This window comes from Erythrolamprus reginae, chromosome 10 (genome assembly GCF_031021105.1).
Source record: "Erythrolamprus reginae isolate rEryReg1 chromosome 10, rEryReg1.hap1, whole genome shotgun sequence".
Lineage (NCBI taxonomy): Eukaryota > Metazoa > Chordata > Lepidosauria > Squamata > Dipsadidae > Erythrolamprus > Erythrolamprus reginae.
In genome coordinates this window covers 49,187,269-49,208,789 of record NC_091959.1, presented here as the reverse complement: position 1 = coordinate 49,208,789, position 21,521 = coordinate 49,187,269, and the positions used below count along the sequence as shown (strand labels likewise).

General features: G+C 44.7%; 2 protein-coding genes across 3 annotated transcripts in view; both read left to right on the top strand.

Moving 5' to 3' along the window:
- The first annotated feature begins 273 nt into the window (after positions 1-273).
- Positions 274-6,817, top strand: ERP29 (endoplasmic reticulum protein 29). Its single transcript, XM_070762549.1, has 3 exons — positions 274-703; positions 4,009-4,147; positions 5,807-6,817. The coding sequence occupies exons 1-3, from the start codon at positions 575-577 to the stop codon at positions 6,313-6,315; spliced, it is 777 nt and encodes a 258-aa protein (XP_070618650.1). The 5' UTR covers positions 274-574; the 3' UTR covers positions 6,316-6,817.
- Positions 6,818-10,330: 3,513 nt separating this feature from the next.
- TMEM116 (transmembrane protein 116) overlaps positions 10,331-21,521 on the top strand; it is a 17,953-nt gene continuing 6,762 nt past the window's right edge. The window contains exons 1-7 of one of the 2 annotated variants that reach the window (XM_070762547.1): positions 10,331-10,430; positions 11,407-11,453; positions 11,810-11,873; positions 13,418-13,558; positions 16,214-16,318; positions 20,458-20,507; positions 21,472-21,521. The exon at positions 21,472-21,521 is cut by the window's right edge and continues 34 nt beyond it. In XM_070762547.1, the coding sequence (XP_070618648.1) occupies positions 10,362-10,430; positions 11,407-11,453; positions 11,810-11,873; positions 13,418-13,558; positions 16,214-16,318; positions 20,458-20,507; positions 21,472-21,521 (526 nt within the window). In that variant the 5' untranslated portion in view covers positions 10,331-10,361. The remainder of the gene's footprint in view (positions 10,431-11,406; positions 11,454-11,809; positions 11,874-13,417; positions 13,559-16,213; positions 16,319-20,457; positions 20,508-21,471) is intronic. The other variant, XM_070762548.1, reaches the window with a different exon arrangement.

Below are 21,521 nucleotides of genomic sequence, written 5' to 3'. Positions count from 1 at the left end.
CTCCCAGAATTCCTGAGCTAGCATGTTTGGCTCAGGAATTGTGGGAGTTGAAGTCCACATGTCAGAACTGTGTTTCCCAACCTTGGCCACATTCGCTGGCTGGGGAATTCTGAGAGTTGAAGTCCAGGTATCTTCAAGTGGCCAAGATTGGGAAAGTGATATAGAAGAGCCAACTTGGCCTTCCCCTGCTGGAGGTGGTCCGGGGAGCGCTGGGCTCCTCACTGACCCGCCAAGACATCGAGGTGGGTTGGGAGACACTTAACGAGGCGGCGCAGTGGAGACAGCAGCTGGGGCGATCAAGAGACCCCCCCGGTTCCCGCCTCCCATCTTCCAGCAGGGGTTCGGACTCCAACTCCCAGCATCCTCTGCCTGGCCTGCCGGGAGCCCGGAGATTCTTGGGAGTGGGGGGGTTTCCCCGCGTATTCTGGGAAGGAGCCCGGCAGCCTCTGCCCGTCTTGGCCTGCGGGGGGCGCCAGCGAGCTCGGCGGCCCCGCCCCCGCCCGCCCCTCCCTCCTCGCAGGCCGCTTCTTCCACCGCTCGCTCGCTCGCTCCCCCGCAGCCGCCTCTGCTCGCCATGGGGAGTCCCGGGCGCCGCCTGCTGCTTCTCCCGGCACTGCTGCTGCTGCTCTGCGCGGGCCTGGAGCGGAGCGGCGCACTGCACACCAAGGGCGCGCTGCCACTGGACACCATCACCTTCGCCAAGGTAAGCAGCCCCGCGTCCACCCTCGCCAAGCAGAGCAACCCGGGCATGGCCGGGGCCACCACCGAGAGGGAGGCGTCTCGGGGAAGAAGCGGAGGGTCCTCCGGGCGGTGCGTTTGCAGCGGGGCGGAAACGTTGCAGGGGCTCGCTTGGAGCCAGCTGCCTTCCCCCTTCCAAGGCCCGGAGGGCGCCCCGCTCACCCCTTTTAGTTCCCCTTCCCAGCGCTCCTCCCCCGGAGAGCCCGGGGGGGGGGGGCGAGACAGCGGGCCGGCTTCCCACGCACGGCTGGCCAATCCGGGCAGCCCAAGTGGCCAGCCAGGGCGATCCAGACCTCCCCTATCTGGGAACAGCCGTGCTTGGGAGAGGGCAGCAGCGCCTCTGGCCACGCGCAGAGTGCAGTAATGATTCCCAATTTAATTTATGAAGACTTCTATGCCGCCCAATCCCATGGAACTCAAGAACCGGCCCATTCAGACAACCTGGAGGCTGCCAAGTTGCCTTTATGTGTCTCAAATAAATAACTCAGCTCTTTTATTTAAAAAAAAAATGCTCTGGATCTGGGCTGACTGTGGCCAGGGAGGCGTGGGAACTGCAGCCGGAAGGCCCCGAGCAGCTGCTTGGCTTGTTTCCCCGAGATTGGAGTGAGTTAGCGATGCATCAAAGCGACTCCACCATCATCTCTTCTTCCACTTTGGATGGATGTTCATAGTGGCTGTCTCTTCTTCCAGCAGGTCCTTCTGCAGGGGGCTCCAGCTCTTCCTCAGAGAAGCTCCTTCCCATCCTTCAGTATGGCTATCAGTCAGCTTAGTGGGGAGTGACCTTTAACCCCCTCAGCATTGCTGCTCTGGCCCAGGTGCCTCTGGAGGGGCTTCAGCTCTATCAGACTGGCCACTCTGTCCCTCCACCTCTTTGGCCCCTCAGGACTTCAGCCTCAATCCAGGGGCTTGGCTGCCCCAGAGGCTCAGTGGGGATCAACTTCATGGCTGCTGCTTTAGCCTCTTCTGGCCTTGTCCAGGACTCCAGCTCTGAGGCAGCAAGTGACTCCAGCTCCAAGGGCTGCCCTCTTCCTTCTTCTTCCCTTCCCTCCTCTTCAGCTCTTTGAGAGATACCCCTGTGCTGCCCCTTTTATAGCCGTTTTTTCCCTCCAAAACAGCTGATTGGTAGCCCGGCTTTGGATCTCTGCCGTTTCATTGGCCGTTCACCCATCCAAGTCAACAGGTGACCAATGCCTACATGGCCTCGGTTTCCTGGGTTCCCATTGGCTGTTTTTGGGCCTTAGCAACAGTGGGCAAAATAGTCCCTTTGCCCCAGCATTTGGAAATGGAGACTGTTCCCCTCAAAACCTGAGAGGAAATTTATCCACAAAGGACCCAAAACCCCCATAAAATTAGCCATTGTTTGTGTGTGTGGCTGGAATAAAAAAGCACGGTCCTCTTATTGCCTTGGAGGGAACAACAGAGCTGAGGTAGTTGTTGCTTGCTGATTATAACCTTAAGGAGTAGAGTAGCTGAGTGAATATCAATTGCAGACTGGCAAAGAACATTGCTGAAATAGCTTTATTATTAAAACAATCAAATGTGTCTTAGCGTTTTGTGTAACAAACAACTAGGTTTGATGGAATACCCATGTATTACAGCAAAAAGTAATAAGAATATGACTAAATGGACAGTGATATTCATATTGTCCTCTGGACAAATAATTTCAGAATAAAATCTATTTCGGGGGGGGGGGGGGCTTTGATCTGGACACAAACTGCCAGGTGATATGAGGGTCAAGTTGAAGATTTTTTCAGAAGGGACAAAATCTCGTGGCTTAATGTGTGATATGTCTTATTCAGCAAACCCTGATTTGGGGGGGCGGGAAATCCCATAATTTACTGCAATGTGTGGACCCAGAAAAACCCACTTGAAATACTAGGGAACGTAGCAGGTTTTCAACACATTGCTAGAAAAAGCGAGGGAGGAAAATATGGTATTTTCACACTGAATTTTATTGTTGAGTCCCAGTGGGATTGGGCAGCATAGAAGTCAAAATATACTGCTAAAAATAAATAAAATAAAGGAAACACTCAAAGAACACATCCTAGATCTGAATGAATGAAATATTCTCATTGAATATTTCATTTGCACAACAGCATGTGAAATTGACTGTCAGTCAGTGTTGCTTCCTAAGTGGACAGTTTGATTTCATAGAAGTTTGATTTACTTGGAGTTATATTCTGTTGTATATATATATATATTATTATTATTTATTAAATTTGTATGCTGCCCCTCTCCGTAGACTCGGGGCGGCTCACAACAATAGTGGCAAGACAATGTAATACAAATCTAATAATTTAAACTAAAAACCCATAATTTAAAAACATGCACACAACACACCATACATAAACAATATAGGCCTGGGGAAGTTATTTCAGTTTCCCCATATCTGACGGCAGAGGTCGGTTTTAAGGAGTATATATATATATATCTATACTGCTCAAAAAAATAAAGGGAACACTTAAACAATTTATTCAATTTAATTTAATTTAATTTTTAATCAAAAAAATAAAGGAAACACTTAAACAATATCAAACTTTTGTGAAATCAAACTGTCCACTTAGGAAGCAACACGGATTGACAATCAATTTCATTTTGTTGTCAGCACATTCAACTTGGTACAGAACAAAGTACACTATTCAATGAGAATATTTCATTCATTCAGATCTAGGATGGGTTCTTTGAGTCTTCCCTTTATTCTTTTAAGCAGTGTATTTTCCAGGTGAGTACGGTAGGATTGCCTTCCTCCAATGCCTTTCCTCCAAGTTTCAAGTTTTCAAGTTTCAAGTTTTATTGGATTTATATGCCGCCCCTCTCCGAAAACTCGGAGCGGCTAACAACAATCATGAACAATATACAATAAATCCAATACTAAAAGCAAATTAAAACCCCTTAATATATAAAAACCAAACATACATTCAAACATACCATGTATACAGTTGAATGGCCTAGGGGGAGAAGAAGTCTTAATTCCCCCATGCCTGGCGGCAGTGGGTTTTAAGTAGCTTACGAAAGGCAAACTATTCCCTACCACTCTGAGCAGAGGGGGAGTAAGTGTGGGGCATTGTGTCTCACGCTGCAACAACTTCTACACCCAACTGCCCAGAGTCAGGTTCTCCAAGAATCTCTGCAGCAGGATGGAGGAGGGAGTATGACTCCTTTTTGGGGGGGTATATATAAGATAAAGTAAATAAGGGTGGGACAATCCTTGTGGGTTTTCACAAGCAGAGCCTTTTCCTCAAACCCTGGCTTGTGTTGCTCTTTCCACAGGTGATCCCAAAGCACAGGTACGTCCTGGTGAAATTCGACACCCAATACCCTTACGGGGAGAAGCAGGATGAGTTCAAAAAGGTGGCCGAGAGTTCGGAATCCAGCAGTGACTTGCTGGTGGCCGAGGTGGGCATCTCAGGTGAGATGGGAGATCCCTACCTGGGCACGCCTGAAGTCCAGAAGTTTGATTTGGGATGATAGAGAAGTTGAAGCTATCTTTACTTCTTCAAAAAATGGTTGTGCGCTTTTTAAGAAATAAAATTCATGCGCAGAATTAGATAAAATGACACAAGAATTGAAAGATAAAGATGAATCAAAATATTATGAAGTGTGGGAGGAATTTTATAACTGGGTAGAAAGAAGGAAGCAGAATAAAGCTGTATAAAGGAGTACAATGTTAAACAATTGTAAAGACATAAGATGGTTATGGTAGAAATTATGAATAAGAATATATCCGCAAGTGTAGAGGGAAAAATGAGGTTTTATATGAAGCCAGATGAAAACCATTGGTATCGAAGGTCGTAAAATAATATAAATGATAAATTTAGCTGTACAGGTTTTCTCTTTTTATTTTCCTTCTTTCCTTCTCTTTCCTTCTCTTTCCTTTTTTGTTTTAAATGTTTGTTTGTGCCAAGACAAATGTACAATGCAAGATATGTTTATAGAATATGAATAAGATATTAGAGATTATGTACTGTCTTTTTAAATTGTATATAAATTCAATAAAACTTTTTTCTAAAAAAAAATCATGCTACTGGTATACCATATTGGGTATGTTACCTGCCTTGACTTATTTATAAAAATAATAAAGACAGGAATTTTTGTTATTCTTTTTTTTTTATTTGTATGATGTCTTGATATTTATCTTGACAAAGAACTCAATGCGGCGAACAAGTCCAACATACCTTCTTCCTATATTCCACACAATGACAACCCAGTTGTCATGTACATGGTCTGATACGTTCCAAATGTAGCCTCTGTATCGGCTCTAACCACTGAGCCTTCAGCCATTGCAAATAAGTTTTGGGTGCTGGGTTTTAAATACCCGCACAGATCTAAGACCATTTTTCCTCCTGGGTCTCATCTCGGTGGAAACTCGAGAGTTTCCGAATGTTCAGCTTTCAATCTTCAATTCTAAAAAAAGGCCTCTCTCTGCTACCATTATAGAAGTGGAAGTTCCCCTCCTGTCCCCACTTTACAATGACACCTGTCAGTTTCTTTCCACCCCACCACAATCAAAACAATAGCACAAAGAGGCTGAACGCGCAGGGAGTTAGAATCCTCTTCAAGGGTTGCCCCATTTTGGCCCTTGTGCTTCAGCCGGGATGAGCTTTGCAAGGAACAAGCTGCTAGACCTCAAGGCTTCAAAACGTCGGGGTTCTATCAGCTGCATTTTTTCATCACTCAAAGTGATCAAAGGTTCCCTTGCATTGAGAAAGTTCTAGTAGTAGTTTAATAAAGCCATTCAAACATTCTGTTTAGAAATGTCTCCATTTTGGTCTCTGTGAAAGACACTCAAGCACACTTTATTTTTTATTGATTTATTACATTTATACACTGCCCATCTCTCTGATAAAGCGACGCTTGATTAATCACATCTTAGTGACCTACAAACCCACTAACAGTGAACGGTGACCTACAAACCCACTAACTCGGTGGTCCCCAAACGTGGCAACTTTAAGCCTAGCTGTCTGGAGAATTCTGTGAGTTAAAGTCCACAAGTCTTAAAGTTGATAAGTTTGAAGACCTTTCCACTAGTTATTCTCCCACCTGAGCTCATGTTGCTTTTCTTTTGCAGATTATGGAGACAAGCAGAATATGGAGTTGGGGGAAAAATACAAACTGGATAAAGACTCTTACCCAGTTTTCTACTTGTTCCAAGATGGTGACCTGGAGAACCCTTTGCCTTATGACGGGCAGGTCACGGCCAGCGCTCTCCAGCGCTGGCTGAAGCTCCGAGGGATCTACATGGGGATGCCAGGCTGCCTGAAGGCCTTCGACGCCTTGGCCAGCCAGTTTGTAAGTGCTGCCCACGAACCCGAGCATCGCCAGGCTCTCCTGGAAGAGGGCCAGGAGCATTTGGCCAAGGCCAAAGAGAGCGAGCGCAAGTCCGCCGAGCAGTACATCAAAATCATGGGCAAAATCCTCACCCAGGGGGACTCTTTCATCCCCAGCGAGATCTCCCGGATCACCAAGATGATCGACGAGAACAAGATGAGCGACGGGAAGAAAGAGGAACTCTCGAAGCGCTTAAACATCCTGTCTTCCTTCCAAAAGAAGTCCAACAAGGAGAAAGAGGAACTTTAACAGGGCAGGTGAAGACGGTACCCGGGGTGGGTGTGAGGTCCCAACTGGTGCTCCACCAAGCAGGCAAAAACTTCCCCTGGCTGCTTCAAAGAGGCTGCACAGCCCTTTAATAGCCCCCCACCCTACCCATCCCATCCATGGGGACGGAACACACCCAACTTCACTCGTTCAAAGACTGCCATAAAGTCTTAACAAGAGGGCGACATGTAGAGCCTGACCTAACTTGGAGCCTTAGCAAGCTAGTTTGGCTGGGTTTGAGCCCCCCCTTCCACGCCCCTCCGCCCATGGGGAGGAATTTGAACATCCAAGAAGTGGGGCTAGCCCTCTGGGAGGTTTTTGTCTGTGAGAGAGATGGAGCACCACTTGGTCCAGGGGAAATGACGTTAGAGAAAGTGAGGCCAAAGCTACACCTGTCTCCTATTGACCAGTATTCACCAAAATCGGTTTATGGAAAGGTTACTTCATTTGATAATAAAGGTTACTGGGGAAACGAAGACATAAAGGCATTTCGCTCTTTTTATCACAACTTCCTTAATAAAATGAACCCTCCTGGTTGATCTTCTAAGAACTGAGATTGTATCTGACCTTTCAAGGTGCACTTGAGATATAGAAACATAGAAACATAGAAGATTGACAGCAGAAAAAGACCTCCTGGTCCACCTAGTCTGCCCTTATACTATTTCCTGTATTGGATCTGTTTATCCCAGGCATGTTTAGATTCAGTGACTGTGGATTTACCAACCACGTCTGCTGGAAGTTTGTTCCAAGGATCTACTCCTCTTTCAGTAACATAATATTTTCTCATGTTTCTTTCGACCCTCCATTCAGCAAGTCTATCTTGAATCACACACACAAGACACTTTCCTCACACAAACATACAACTGTATCAGAAAAGCCACAGGAAAATGTCAATCTTCAGCTTGCCCCCCTTCTGACAGCTGAGACAAGCTGTTGGGCCAAGTCGTCATATAACAAATCTTGACTTATTGAATACAATAGCCTGAATTCACACAACATGCTAAGCCAAACTTAGCAGCCACATCAAACTCTCAGACTTAGTTCTTCCAAGGACACCTACTTCTACCATTTGCAAATGTTCCATTTATTTGAATATTCTCCGTAGTTATCTATTGATTAACCATTATTCCCCTTAATCTTTTGTTCTAACCAATTGTAAACCTTGTCCCATACTTTATAATACTCAGTTTCTTCTTGATCTTTTTATTATTTTTTAAAAAGGGGGGCACGGCAGGTGTTGTCCAATAATGTCGGAAACATTTCACCCACCAAACAATTTTGGACCGTTTTTAATTAAAATTAATTTTAAAAAAATACCTTCTGCTCTTCCCTTTAGCGTTTAGAGCACGCTGGGTTGGGAAAACCGGTCTATAGGACCCTTCATTGTCGGTTTTTCAAATAAATGCTCCATGGTGAAATAGGAGAGCCCCCCACCAGCACAGGTCTCCGATAATGACACCCCTGGTGTGCGGCATTGTGGAAGGGAACAAAGGCTCCTTTCTGGGCATCCCTCTCTTCTCCACTTCAAAGGCCACTCTTAAAAGCAGCCGCCTCCTTGACTGACAGCCTATATTCTCTCCGCGGGCTTGCTTTTCTCCCAAGGGTTCATTTCAGAGGATGCGCTTCGGTGGCCGCCAACCGTTTGCTCCCCAGGCACCAACGCAGAGGGTGTGGGGTGCTTCATCCAGGACTTGCGATCTGCCTTAGTGGGGACCCTTCCCTCCCACCCTGCAAAGCGGACCCTCTTCACCAAGCATTTCCTCCCCTTGTGCCTTCCAGATGCCTTGGGTGGCAACTCCCATGCCGGCTGGGAATGATGGGTCTGGCTATTGCAACTCAGCGCCTTTCCATTAAGCTGGCAAAGGAGGTCATTAAGGTAACCCTTCCGCTCTAGGCTCAAGCAAGCCAGACTCTTCAAGACTGGCCATATGGGTTATCTTAATCTAGGTGGTTTAAATCAGGGCTTAATTTGTGGTTTAAACCAGGGCTGTTCTACCTTGGCTACTTTTGTGGACTTAATTCCCAGAATCCCCCAGCCAGCGTGACCCAATTTCATCCCATATCCAGCTTAAAAGTTGTGTTTTGCTTCAAGTGGTCTTTCTTCTGTGGATTCGGATCCGTAGAAGATAAGGAGACCGATTTGAAAAGAGATTGATTTGCTCTCATAGATACATAGAAGATTGACAGCAGAAAAAGACCTCCTGGTCCATCTCGTCCCCCCTTATACTATTTCCTGTATTTTACTTTAGGATGGATCTGTGCTTATCCCAAGCATGTTTGAATTCAGTAACTGCGGATTTACCAACCACGTCTAGTGGAAGTTTGTTCCAAGCATCTACTCCCCTTTCAGTCAAATAATATTTTCCCATGTTGCTTCTGATCTTTCCCCCAACTAACCTCAGATTGTGCCCCCTTGTTCTTGTGTTCACTTTCCTATTAAAAACACTCCTGAACCTTATTTAACCCTTTAACGTATTTAAATGCTTCCATCCTGTCCCCCCTTTTCCTTCTGTCCTCCAGACTATACAGATGGAGTCCATGAAGTCTTTCCTGATACGTTTTATGCTTCAGACCTTCCACCATTTTTGTAGCCCGTCTTTGGACCCGTTCAGTTTGATCAATATCTCTTTTTGTAGGTGAGGTCTCCAGAACTGGACACAGTATTATTCCAAATGGGGTCTCACCAGCGCTCTATACAGCGGGATCACAATCTCCCTCTTCCTGCTTGTTATACCTCTAGCTATGCAGCCAAGCATCCTACTTGCTTTCCCTACCACCTGACTGCACTGTTCACTCATTTTGAGACTGTCAGAAATCAATACCCCTAAATCCTTTTCTTCTGAAGTATTTGCTAACACAGAACTGCCAATGCAATAGTCAGATTGAGGATTCCTTTTCCCCAAGTGCATTATTTTACATTTGGAAACATTAAACTGCAGTTTCCATTGCTTTGACCGCTTATCTAGTAAAGCTAAATCATCTCACAATCAATCTTCAGAGAAGGGCGGCATACAAATCTAATAAATAATAATAATAATAATAATAACAATAATAATAATAATAATAATAATAATAATAATAATAATAATAACACCTGTCCCACAAATTCACACAACACACACATACAATGTGTTTCTTTGCAGGGCACTCAAAGTGGTTGTGAGCTTCCTTGGCCCATCAGCAGATGGAGCTGCTGTTTTGCTCTCTGGTGGAAACGGCAGAACCGCTGAGTTACTCTGGAGTAGCTCCGAATAATCAAAACTCTAGTACTAGGAGCTCTTTGCAGCTCTTATTCAAAGGCTGCAGGAGAGCTGCCCTCCCTGGAGGGGCTAAACTCAACTAGGGTTTAAAATGGGTGGGCGGGGAAGCCCCTCCTCTAGAGACACCCCTTTGGATCTGGCTCTGAAGGAAAGAAGCGTAATTAAAAAGGACTTGGGAAGCCTTTTTCCCTTGGCTGCTTCCCAACTGAAATAAGTCAAAATAATCGGGGCGTCTTGAGCAAAGAGCCTGGAGCTGCTGGGACCCGAGACCAGACGGAAAAGATCTCCTGCAGGTCTTCTCTCTTATTGCCTTTGGCATCCCTCATCTCCAGAGCTCCGGTTTTATCTCTTTCTTTCTTTCTTTCTTTCTTTCTTTCTCTCTTTCTCTCTTTCTTTCTCTCTTTCTCTCTCTCTTTTTTTCTCTCTTTCTCTCTTTCTTTCTTCCTTCCTTCCTTGGTCCCAGAAAGGGTATTACTTTCAATGACTGTCTCCCCTTCTATCCCCTCCTTCCCTTCTCTTTCTTTCTTTCTTCCTTCCTTCCTTCCCTTCTCCCTCTCCCTCTCTCTTTCTTTCCTCTCTTCTCTCCCCTTAGGGACCAGGCAGCCTGCTGTGCCTCCCCCCATCCGCTGCTGCCAACTGGGGCGTGACCAACGAGGTGGAGCAAAGAGGGAGGTTGGCAGGCAGGCAGCCGTCTGGCCAGCCGGTTAGCTGCCTGTCCACAGCTGGTCCCGTGGCTGCTGTCTGCAGCTCCTTGCTTGGCTTGCCAGCATGGGCTTCTTTGGCCCTGGGGAGGTCCCTTGGGAGCTTCTCCTGCCCCAAGATTCCAGGTGGGGTCAGGTGAGTCAAAGAAGAACCTGCAGAGATGCTCCGGAAGACAGGTTTTCCCTTCCTTCCTTCCTTCCTTCCTTCCTTCCTTCCTTCCTTCTTCCTCCGTTCCTTCCTTTTTTCTTCCTTTTCATTCCCATCTCTCTTCTCCCTTCCTTCCTTCTTTCCTTCCGTCCCTCCTTCCTTCCTTCTTTCCTTCCTTCCTCCCTTCCTTTTTCTTCCTTCCTCCCTTCCTTTTTTCTTCCTTTTCATTCCCATCTCTCTTCTCCCTTCCTCCCTCCCTTCCTTCCCTCCTTCCTTCTTTCCTCTCTCCCTTCCTCCCTTCCTTCCTTTTTTCTTCCCTTTCATTCCCATCTCTCTTCTCCCTTCCTTTCTTCCTCCCTTCCTCCCTTCCACATTCTCCATCCCTCCATCCCTTCCCTTCCTTCCTCCCTCTCTTCCTTTTCATTCCCATCTCCTTCCTCCCTCCCTCCCTTCCTTTCTTCCTTCCTTTTTCCCTCCCTCCCTCTCTCCCCACACAACCCTGAGGGGTTAATATGCCAAACTTTTGCACAGCATCCCAGCTTGCTATAACTTGGCTGCAGTCATTCCTGGGAAGAGACGGTCAGTTCGAGGTCTGGGCTGCAGGTTAAAATAATCACTGGGGTTAAAAGATGGGGCGTACGGCCATGTGCTGAATAACTGAGTAAAGAGATATGGGGGGTACTGCCTGAGGCTTAGCGGAGGGAAAGGAAGGTGCCCAGAGGGGACTCAGCCCCATCACAACCTGTAGGGTGGGCTGGGATTTATTTATTTATTATTTAGATTTGTATGCCGCCCCTCTCCGCAGACTCGGGGCGGCTCACAACAAAGTGAAACAATTTACAACAAATCTAAATTACAGTTTTAAATGCCCTTCACGTAACATCCAGAGGGTCTCACTCCAGTAGACAACCTTGACTTGCACGGATAATATGCCTCATCTCATTTCGCTCTTTTCCCCACCTAGTTTTTTGCTGTCGTCCACTGGATCCAAGCTGTCACGGCTACTTTGAGGTATTTCCTGCCGCCTTCTCTCTTAGGACAGCCCAGGGCTAAAGGGGCATCTCCCAGGGGCAGGTCAACCTGGAAATAACCTAGCTGGGGATTTTTAGGAGGGGTTACCAGAGACATCGCCCTTTCCTGGGTTTGCTAAATGCCACGGATTGTCTATCTTTTATTTGCTTTTGTTGGGTCATTCTTGTTTTTATTTCCAGACATTCTAAAATGTTTTTGCATTGGTTAGAGTAAAATGTGTATGTTGCGTTGATTAAGCGGGCATTTGCTGGGCTAAGGGAAGGTTCACACAAGCTCTAAGAACGTATCCAAGCTAAGAACTTCAAGATCCACCAATCTGTCCCTTCTTTCCACAGTATCATGGGGTCGAGCTCAATTATCGGCTACACCATATTCCAGAACACGGCCAGATCCCCCGAGGTAAGAGAAATTCCGTTGCTGATGGGAAATAAGAGGAAGGCAAACAAGTAGGTGGGGAGGAGCTGGTATTTTCACCAGGAGTGTTTGCAATATTCAAGTACCTCTCCACTTTGCTACTAAACAAATATTAATTTTAGAAACCAAAATTTATTTTTATTTCACCTAACATCTATAGTTGCCCTGCAGCTCAATTAGTATAGCAACCAATTTGCAGAGCCAAATATCTCTCCTCTCCTCTATTCTCTTCTCTCTCCTGTCTTTCTCTGTTTATCTCTACATCTGTTTGTCTGTCGATCATCTCAGTATTTTTGAACCTTGACAACTTTAGGATAGCAGAGTATTAGCTTTATTTATTCTCCATCGCTCTCTTGTGCTAATACGCACTAAGACAGTAGATCTGAATAGAGACAATTGAGGATGAAATTGCTTTGCCATTCTAGGAGAGCATATATTTATTTTATTTATTTATTCATTTGTTCAATACACAAATACATAGGAAGAAAATAGGCATGTGATAATATAAAAGAGGGTTAAAGTGAACTTAGAGGAGAGGATATATGAAAGGAAGAGAATATATAAAATAGGTGAAAGAAAGGAAAGACAATTGGACAGGGGACGAAAGGCACACCAGTGCACTTATGGACGCCCCTTACTGGCCTCTTAGGAACCTGGAGAGGTCAATCGTGGAGAGCATATGCACCAAGAGCATATGCACCAAGACAATTTTTGTGTGTGTCCAATCACACTTGGCCAATAAAGAATTCTATTCTATTCTAGAGTTGACACTGAAGTGAGAAACAAACTCAGATGATCAAAATGGGTGAACAGTGCGGTCAGGTTGTAGGAAAAGTGAGTAGAAGGCTTGGCTGCATAGCTAGAGGTATAACAAGCAGGAAGAGGGGGATTGTGATCCCGCTGTAGAGAGCGCTGGTGAGACCCCACTTGGAATAATACTGTGTCCAGTTCTGGAGACCTCACCTACAAAAAGAGATGGATCAAATTGAATGGGTCCAAAGACAAAAATGGTGGAAGGTCTCAAGCATCAAACTGACCAGGAAAGGCTTCGTGAACTCCATCTGTCTAGTCTGGAGGACAGAAGGGAAAGGGGGAACATGATCGAAACATTTAAATACGTGAAAGGGTTAAATAAGGTTCAGGAGGGAAGTGTTTTTAATAGGAAAGTGAACCCAAAAATAAGGGGGCACAATCTGAGGTTAGTTAGGGGAAGGATCAGAAGCCAGGTAAGAAAATATTATTTCACTGAAAGAATAGTAGATGCTTGGAATAAACTTCCAGCAGAGGGGGTTGGTCAATCCACAGTCACCGAATCGAAACACGCCTGGGATAAACACAGATCCATCCTAAGATAAAATATAGGAAATAGTCTAACGGCAGATGAGATGGACCAGGAGGTCTTTTTCTGCCGTCAGTCTTCTATGTTTCTGTCAGATCATGGTTTCTACCCATCCTCAGATCTCCAATGTTGGTCCTAAGACAAGGCTACGAATCACCAGAGTTTATGGCTGCTTTTGATCTCTCCACAGGTGCGCCCTCTTGTCTACCTGAGCCTCTCCGATCTCTTTCTGGGGTTCTGGTGGCTCACGGGGGCCCTTCTCGACAGCAGCGAAGCATCCCACCCCACTGGAAAAGGCGACATCTGCTACAACTTGCAAGTCACCGGACAGGTGAAACCTCAGTGGATCCCCAGCTCTTTGGGGGGGTGGGGGGTGGAAAGTGTGTTGATTCATGTGGCAGGAGTTGGTCCCTCAAGTAATCTGGTCCCCTTCCATTAGAGTTGGAAGAGACCTTGTAGGTCCCATTCAAGCAAGAATCCCTCCACCATTTTGGACAAATGGACATCCAATGTCCCTTTGAAAGTCTCAAGTGTCAGAGCTCTTTTATGGAAAAGCAATTGCAAAGCAGCACAAATCTTGTTTATTTATGGCTGCTTGGTTACTTTTTGGCTTTGATTCTGTTTTTGAACATGGCTTTATAATCTGCCCCGTAATCACGCTCTCATCTTGGTCAATTGCGCCAATTAGACGTATCATAAACAGAAGAAGTTGATCCCTTGGAATATTTACCTTCGGTTCCCTCTTGAGAGAAAGTGGTGTTTGCCTGTTTCACGTGATGGGTGGCTTGGCAGGTGTAGCTGAGGACTTGAAAAAGCCCAGCCGGCTGGCCAGGTACAAAATCCGTTTGGAAATATAAATCATCAGGTGATGAGGCAATGGCACCATCTCTGGAGTTCACAGAGACCTACTTAACCCCTAAACCTACTGGACAGGCTTAACTCAGTTTGATGCACCTCACTCTCTTTCAACAAGCTTGTCAAGCTATTTGAGGACACAAAAACACAAAACGAGGTCGGGGAACAGAAAGGATATTACACTGCTCAAAAAAAATAAAGGGAACACTCGAATAACACATCCTAGATCTGAATGAATGAAATATTCTCGTTGAATATTTCATTTGCACAATCAGTGTTGCTTCCTAAGTGGACAGTTTGATTTCACCAAAGTTTGATTTACTTGGAGTTATATTCTGTTGTTTAAGTGCTCCCTTTATTTATTTTTTTGAGCAGTGTTTTATCATGTTGTTTATGCTGTATTTTTAAGGATATTTATTGATAAGCTATCCCAGCAGCTGATGTTGGCTTACGTTAGATTTTGCATTCGATTTTGTTTCAACAAACGTATATAATATGATTTAATCTGACTAACTTTGATTGGAGAAGCAAACCCAACATTTTCCATATTGAACAACAGAGTGGAAACTAGAAGGGGGAAGGGGGCTGGAATTAGATCTTGGGACTTTGTTCATTCTGGGATCCTTTTTGGAGAGGAAGAAAAAACACATAGGTATTGGTATAGGCAGTCCTTTACGAAACAAAACAAATCCAACAACTATTTAGGAAGGTGTGAAAAAGTGTTTTTGTTTTGTTAATTTTGGACAGCTACTTCATGTTTATCAGCCCTGCCAGGAAGTTACATCTTCCTGTTTCTGTGAGTCTTTTTTCCAAGTGAAATGGAAAAAACAAAACTCACACATGGTTTTTTTGGGGGGGAATTGGCTCCTTCTGGAACTGTTTATGCTTGGTGACAAAAATCAGAAAATCTCAGCCGTACATACGAAGGACAGAATTATTATTATTATTATTATTATTATTATTATTATTATTATTATTATTAATTGGATTTGTATGCCGCCCCTCTCTGGAGACTCAGGGCGGCTAACAGCAATAATAAGACAGCGTATAACAATAATCCAATACTAAAAACAATTAAAAACCCATTATAATAAAAAACCAAACATTCCACCCAGAGAAGGAGGCACATCCCTGGGCTTGCCTCTCTGTGTGCAGGCATAGTTGTTCTTTCTGGATTTGAAATCTGTGAGAAAATCAATGCTGCAAAAGGTTACTTTCCACATAGAGAAGAGGTTAGAAACCTAGAAACCTAGAAGATTAACGGCAGAAAAAGGCCTCCTGGTCCATCCAGTCTGCCCTTATGCTATTTCCTGTATTTTATCTCAGGATGGATCTATGTTTATCCCAGGCATGTTTATGTTCAGTGACTGCATACAAATCCAATTAAATAGATAAAAATAAATAAATAAATTGACCAACCACGTCTGCTGGAAGTGTGTTCCAAGCATCTTGTGTGCGTGTCTGTTAGTATATGGGGTTTTTTAAATCTTCAAATATTTTAAATTTAGTCGGATTATTTATGATTTGTTCCACTTGTTGTGAGGCACCCCGAGTCTTCGGAGAGGGGCGGCATACAAATCCAAATAGTAAATAAATAAATAATAAATAAATAAAATCTACGACTCTTTCAGTCAAATAATATTTTCTCACGTTGCTTCTGATCTCTCCCCCAACTAACTTCAGATTGGGCCCCCTTGTTCTTGTGTTCACTTTCCATTAAAAACACTTCCCTCCTGAACCTTATTTAACCCTTTAACATGTTTAAATGTTTCAATCATGTCCCCACTTTTCCTTCTGTCCTCCAGACTATACAGATGGAGTTAATGAAGTCTTTCCTGATAGGCTTGATGCTTGAGACCTTCCACCATTTTTGTAGCCCGTCTTTGGACACGTTCAATTTTATCAATATCTTTTTGTAGGCAAAGTCTCCAAAACTGAGCACAGTATTCCAAATTATTGGGCAACGGGATTCAGGCACCTGGGGGGTAGGGGCTTCCCCTTGCCATCCACTCCTTGCCCTCCTCCCCTTCAACCCCCTGCCATGTTCAGTTCTCAAACTATTCCAGATTTCCAAACGCAGGTCCAGAGGGCTAATATCCTTTGCTCTTGTTCGTGTGTTTTGCTTCTCCAGATCTTCTATATTGCCTCTTTCCTGTACACCGTTAATTACACCTGGCAGCTTTACATGGATTTGAAAGGGAAATTCAACCAGCACTTACATAGCCAGATGCCACAGGTAAAACGTGCTTTCGTGATGACTTGAATACCTTTAAGTCGAGTCCTGTCTCTGCTTAAAAATCCAATCATGATATGTGTTCCCTGCAAGGCCCTCGGAGGGAACCCCGACTCAGAAATCACTTATTTTATGATAAAATCAAACTCCTTATTTGAATACAAGCACACATAGTAAAACATGGATTTTAAAAGGGCACCGAAGGGGTTATCTTCCTCTTTTGAGCTATCTATAATCTTCTTTTTTCTTCCTCCTATCTTATATATTCTCTTCCTTTCATATAACCTCTCCTCTAAGTCCACTCTCACCCTCATTTATTTTATCGCATGTCTATTTTTCTTCCTATGTATTTGTGTATTGGACAAATGAATAAAATAAAAAATAAAAATAAAAAAATAAAAAAAATGTCCAGGATAGCACCAAAAATTCGGTCTTATCAGCATTCCTTAGATAAAGTCCATTCATTACTTAAACATATGCATTTTGCTCACCGAAAATTTCCAAGCACAACATCCAACAGAGAATGTCTTTTATTGAAGCAGAAATCATATTTTTAAGCCTTGTTCAGTCACAGCCCCAAGCCTCACGTCTCTTCCATTGAAGGACGTTGAATCTCCACACCTCATTGTCTTTATACTGCCTGGAAGTGACATTGTACCTTATGAAGAGGCTAAGGCTGTAAGCTAATACCTTTTACTATGTAACTCCTCTCGCCTTCTTCTATAGTGAGGGGCAATCCATTGACTTTCCACTCTCATGTCTTCCTCACCCTCTGACTGGGACCACTCACCCATTGTCACATCATCATCTCCCTCTGGTGGTTCCTCAGGCTCACTCAGCTTCCTTGCTCCCTCCCTCTTGCTCTCTGCATCAGCTGGCAACCCCCCTGGCCCAGGGTATCCAGAGGGGCCTGGCTCATCTTCCTCAGAATCTGACATGACCCGAGGAGCAGGTCATATTGTTGTGAGGAGCACTCACAACAATATGGACCCCAAGTGCCTTAACAAATGAAGTAAGAATTATTTATATGCAAGATACCCAGATGGGTTGAATTAGAAACCTGGTTCTTGTGGGTTGCATACTTGGAGGTATAATTCAGGGACAGGTAGCTACATGAGGCAGCATCGCGCTATAATTATATTTAGAAAATCATTGTATTGGCCTCTGAATGAAACTTAAAGGCCACAGACCATTGAACGTGGGGTTTTCCACCTGTGAGCTTCACAGCCAGATGTTGGTGGTTTAATCTGGAAAATAAAGACCAGGGGACATGGTTGAATACCCTTGGCTCAAGTTCTGTTGCTCCCCAATCAACGCTTAATATCCTGTGGGTCACAGGCACGAGGCATAGCTCTCAACGCAACTCGTGTTTCGCAACTCAGTGGCCTTTTATTGTTGAGTTGGGAAGTGTTTCTTCTACTCAACGCAGGTCTGAAGTTTAGTTTAGTTTAGTTTATTTAGATTTGTATGCCGCCCATCTCCGAAGACTCAGGGCAGATAACAACAATAAAAAACAATGTAACAAATCTAATATTAAAAAGTAATCTAAAAAACCTCAATTTAAGAAACCAATCATACCAACAAACACACCATGTATAAATTCTATAAGCCTAGGGGGAAGGGAGAAAAAAAAATTTCAATTCCCCCATGCCTGACGACAGAGGTGGGTTTTAAGGAGCTTGCAAAAGGCAAGGAGGGTGGGGGCAACTCTGATATCTGGGGGGAGCTGGTTCCAGAGGGTCGGGGCCGCCACAGAGAAGGCTCTTCTCCTGGGTCCTGCCAAATGACATTGTTTAGTCGGTGGGACCCGGAGAAGGCCCACTCTGTGGGACCTAACTGGTCGCTGGGATTCGTGCAGCAGAAGGCAGTCCCGGAGATATTCTGGTCCGGTGCCATGAAGGGCTTTATAGGTCATAACCAACACTTTGAATTGTGACCGGAAACTGATCGGCAACCAATGCAGACTGCGGAGTGTTGGTGTAACATGGGCATACCTGGGTAAGCCCATGACTGCTCTCGCAGCTGCATTCTGCACGATCTGAAGTTTCTGAACACTTTTCAAGGGTAGCCCCATGTAGAGAGCGTTACAGTAGTCGAACCTTGAGGTGATGAGGGCATGAGTGACTGAGCAGTGAGTCCCGGTCCAGATAGGGCCGCAACTGGTGCACCAGGCAAACCTGGGCAAACGCCCCCCTCGCCACAGCTGAAAGATGTTTCTCTAATGTGAGCTGTGGATCGAGGAGGAGGCCCAGGTTGAAGACTCTAGGGTAGAATAATGCAGCTCATTCCAGAAGAAGGAGATCCCAACAAGGAAGGAAAATGCCTCTGGAGAGAATAACTTGTAGGGCGAGAATAAGAGGAGCACAAAAGCATGTTTGTGATGGTGGGAAGGAAGTGCTCAAGATGTCCCCGTGGACGTCACAAAACGTCCTGGAATACAAACTCCAATAATGAATCTGAGCCGGGCAGAAGCCAACAAGAGCAGGGCCAAAGCCAAGTTGACTGACCTGCCGGGAAGTCCAAGAAATAGAATCCCAGTTGAAACGATGACGTTTGTGTGGTGGCCATTGAGATTTGGAGGGCCTTGGATGTCCTCCAGAGAAGGCCACCTCCTTCCTGCTCCAACTCTGGCTCTTACCTGAACAGGAACAGCAGGTTTTGTGTGTGGTGTGAGGCCTTCGTCAACGCTTGCTTGAGAAAGTGGACAACAGAAGCAGAGAAAAATAACACGGGGCCCAAGTAGGATGGACTCTCCATTGGGTTGGTTTTTTTTTTACATTATTCTTTCAAAAACGTCTTGAAACCTGGCCTTCCACCTTTCAGCCCTGAGGGCCAGCCTGTAGGCAGAGACTCAAAGGAAGAGCTCACAACGCCCCATTGAAAACCCCGGGTATTTGCTCATCTTTGTTCGTAATAATGAACAATAATGTTCCAGGAAGCCCTTATGAATCTTGAAGAGAAAGGATGGCAGGGAGGCCAGCTGTGTACATCTCGTCTCAAGGGCCGTCCACAGAACATCCTGTCCCCAGACACACATTGTGAGATCACTTCAACAACTTGGGGCCATCTCAGCGTCCTTTGAAGGCTGGGAGAAATGTGTCATAGGATTAGGACGTTGGCTGGGTCACTCTCCAAGCCTCGAGAGCATGAAAGGGAAGAAGGATATTTCTGTATAGGTCTGGGAAATAAATTACCGTATTTTTTGGAGTATAACATGCACCTTTTTCCTCCCTAAAAGAGGCTGAAAGTTCAGGTGCGTCTTATACTCTTACTGTAGCTTTTTTTCCCTAAACTTTCCCCCCCCCCAGCCCTTACTAGGTGCTAACGATCTTCCCAGCTCTTATCTTGCAGGTTATTTCATTGTTACTCTCTGCGAAGAATGTTTTCCAAGCTCTAAGTCTTTGCAGGTTTTTTCCCCATTGCTCTAACTTGCTCCAAATGTTTGTTTCCAGCCCTAACCAGGTTCTAGCAATGTCCCTAATTCCCCTTCTGGCTTGCAAGCTCTTTCATGGTTACTGTCTCCAAATAAAGTTTTTTTAAAGCCCTTAACCAGGGATTAAAATAATGTGCTGAAGCTGACCAGACTAAGGATGCTGGCCAGGTGAATACCTGGTAAGCAGATTATTTTCCCTATTTTCCTCCTCAAAAACTGAGGTGCGTCTTATACTCCGAAAAAATACAGAATACATTGATATGCACAGGACGTACCAAGTATAGCTCTAAACCTTGATTGGTTCCACTTTGATTCAGGTTTTTAAAGCAATGACTTCTTGACAAAGTGGCTTTATCCTTCCTTTGTTGTTGTGAGAAAATTCTCTGAAACTGACACACCAACAGCTCCCCCCCCCCCCCCCCATGCTTAAATGCTGAATTTTCCAAAGTTTCCTTCCCCCAAAAACATTTTCAGGGAAGTTTCTGTACACATTTCATTTCTCCTTTCCTTTACCCACTTTTTTACCTCTTTAAATTCGTCCCAACTTTTGAATCTTTGCCACAAATTTATTTATTTATTTATTAGATTTGTATGCCGCCCCTCTCCGTAGACTCGGGGTGGCTAACAACAATAATAAGACAATATAAACAAATCCTTTTCAAATTATGGAGCTACATCCCTGGTGTCTCCTCTTTCCCCCCTTTTGTAGGTGTCGAAGTATTCCAATCACCTTGGCCGCATAGGGATCCTCCTCTCCAGGTAAGATTAATCTCCCAAAGGCTACTGGATTCAGAGGGGTTGGGGTTGGGGGGGGACGGGAGGGTTAGGAGGGGAGCTTAACTTCCCCCAAACGTGGAGAAATCTGGGTGAGCTGCCCAGTTGGGTCTGGCCAGACTCAGACTATTTAGGCCAGTAAAATTAATAAACTACACTGCTCAAAAAAATAAAATAAAGGGAACACTTAAAAAACAGAATATAATTCCAAGTAAATCAAACTTCTGTGAAATCAAACTGTCCACTTAGGAAGCAACACTGATGGACCGTCAATTTCACATGCTGTTGTGCCAATGGAATATCCAATGAGAATATTTCATTCATTCAGATCTAGGATGTGTTATTTAGGTGTTCCCTTTATTTTTTTGAGCAGTATACAGAGATTCCTCGTTTTTCGCGGGGGATGCATTCCAAGCCCCCCCCCCCCCCCGTGAAAAATGAATTTCTGTGAAGTAGAGGAAAGATATTTTTTTATGTATTTAATGAATATTTGTACTTTTAAAACCCACCCTTTGCATGAAACAGTCATTCTATAATGTTTCTCAGCTGGAACGACATGGGATATCCCACCAGTTTCTTTCATAGAGTACAGTAGCACTGTAGGAGAATTCTATGGATTTTTAATGGATTTAAAATTTCCAATGGATTTAAGCCCCCTCTGAAAACCCGTGAAATAGCGAATCCGCAAAAGATGAACCACGAAGTAGCGAGGGATTGCTGTATTTAGTTTATTGTGGGTTTTTTAAAATGTCCTTATTATTAATTATTTGACTTGTTTTTTTGTATGTACTATTTTCGATGTAAGTCTCCCTAAGACCCTCTGAGATTGGGCGGCATAGAAGTCAGAGTTAAATTAAAAGCAGCTATTTGGAAGGAAGGGAGCCCGTCTCTTCTGCGGGTGTGGCAAGATCTTGAAGGGGGGGAGCCTGACCTATATTTTCTCTTCCAGTCTCATCCCGATATTCCTGATGGTGCCTGTTTTGGGGCTAGGCAACCACT

Coding starts and splice junctions, on each gene's coding strand:
- ERP29 (XM_070762549.1), top strand. CDS start 575: ATGGGGAGTCCCGGGCGCCGCCTGCTGCTTCTCCCGGCACTGCTGCTG. Junction 704..4,008: donor ACACCATCACCTTCGCCAAG/GTAAGCAGCCCC, acceptor CTCTTTCCACAG/GTGATCCCAAAGCACAGGTA. Junction 4,148..5,806: donor GGCCGAGGTGGGCATCTCAG/GTGAGATGGGAG, acceptor TTTCTTTTGCAG/ATTATGGAGACAAGCAGAAT.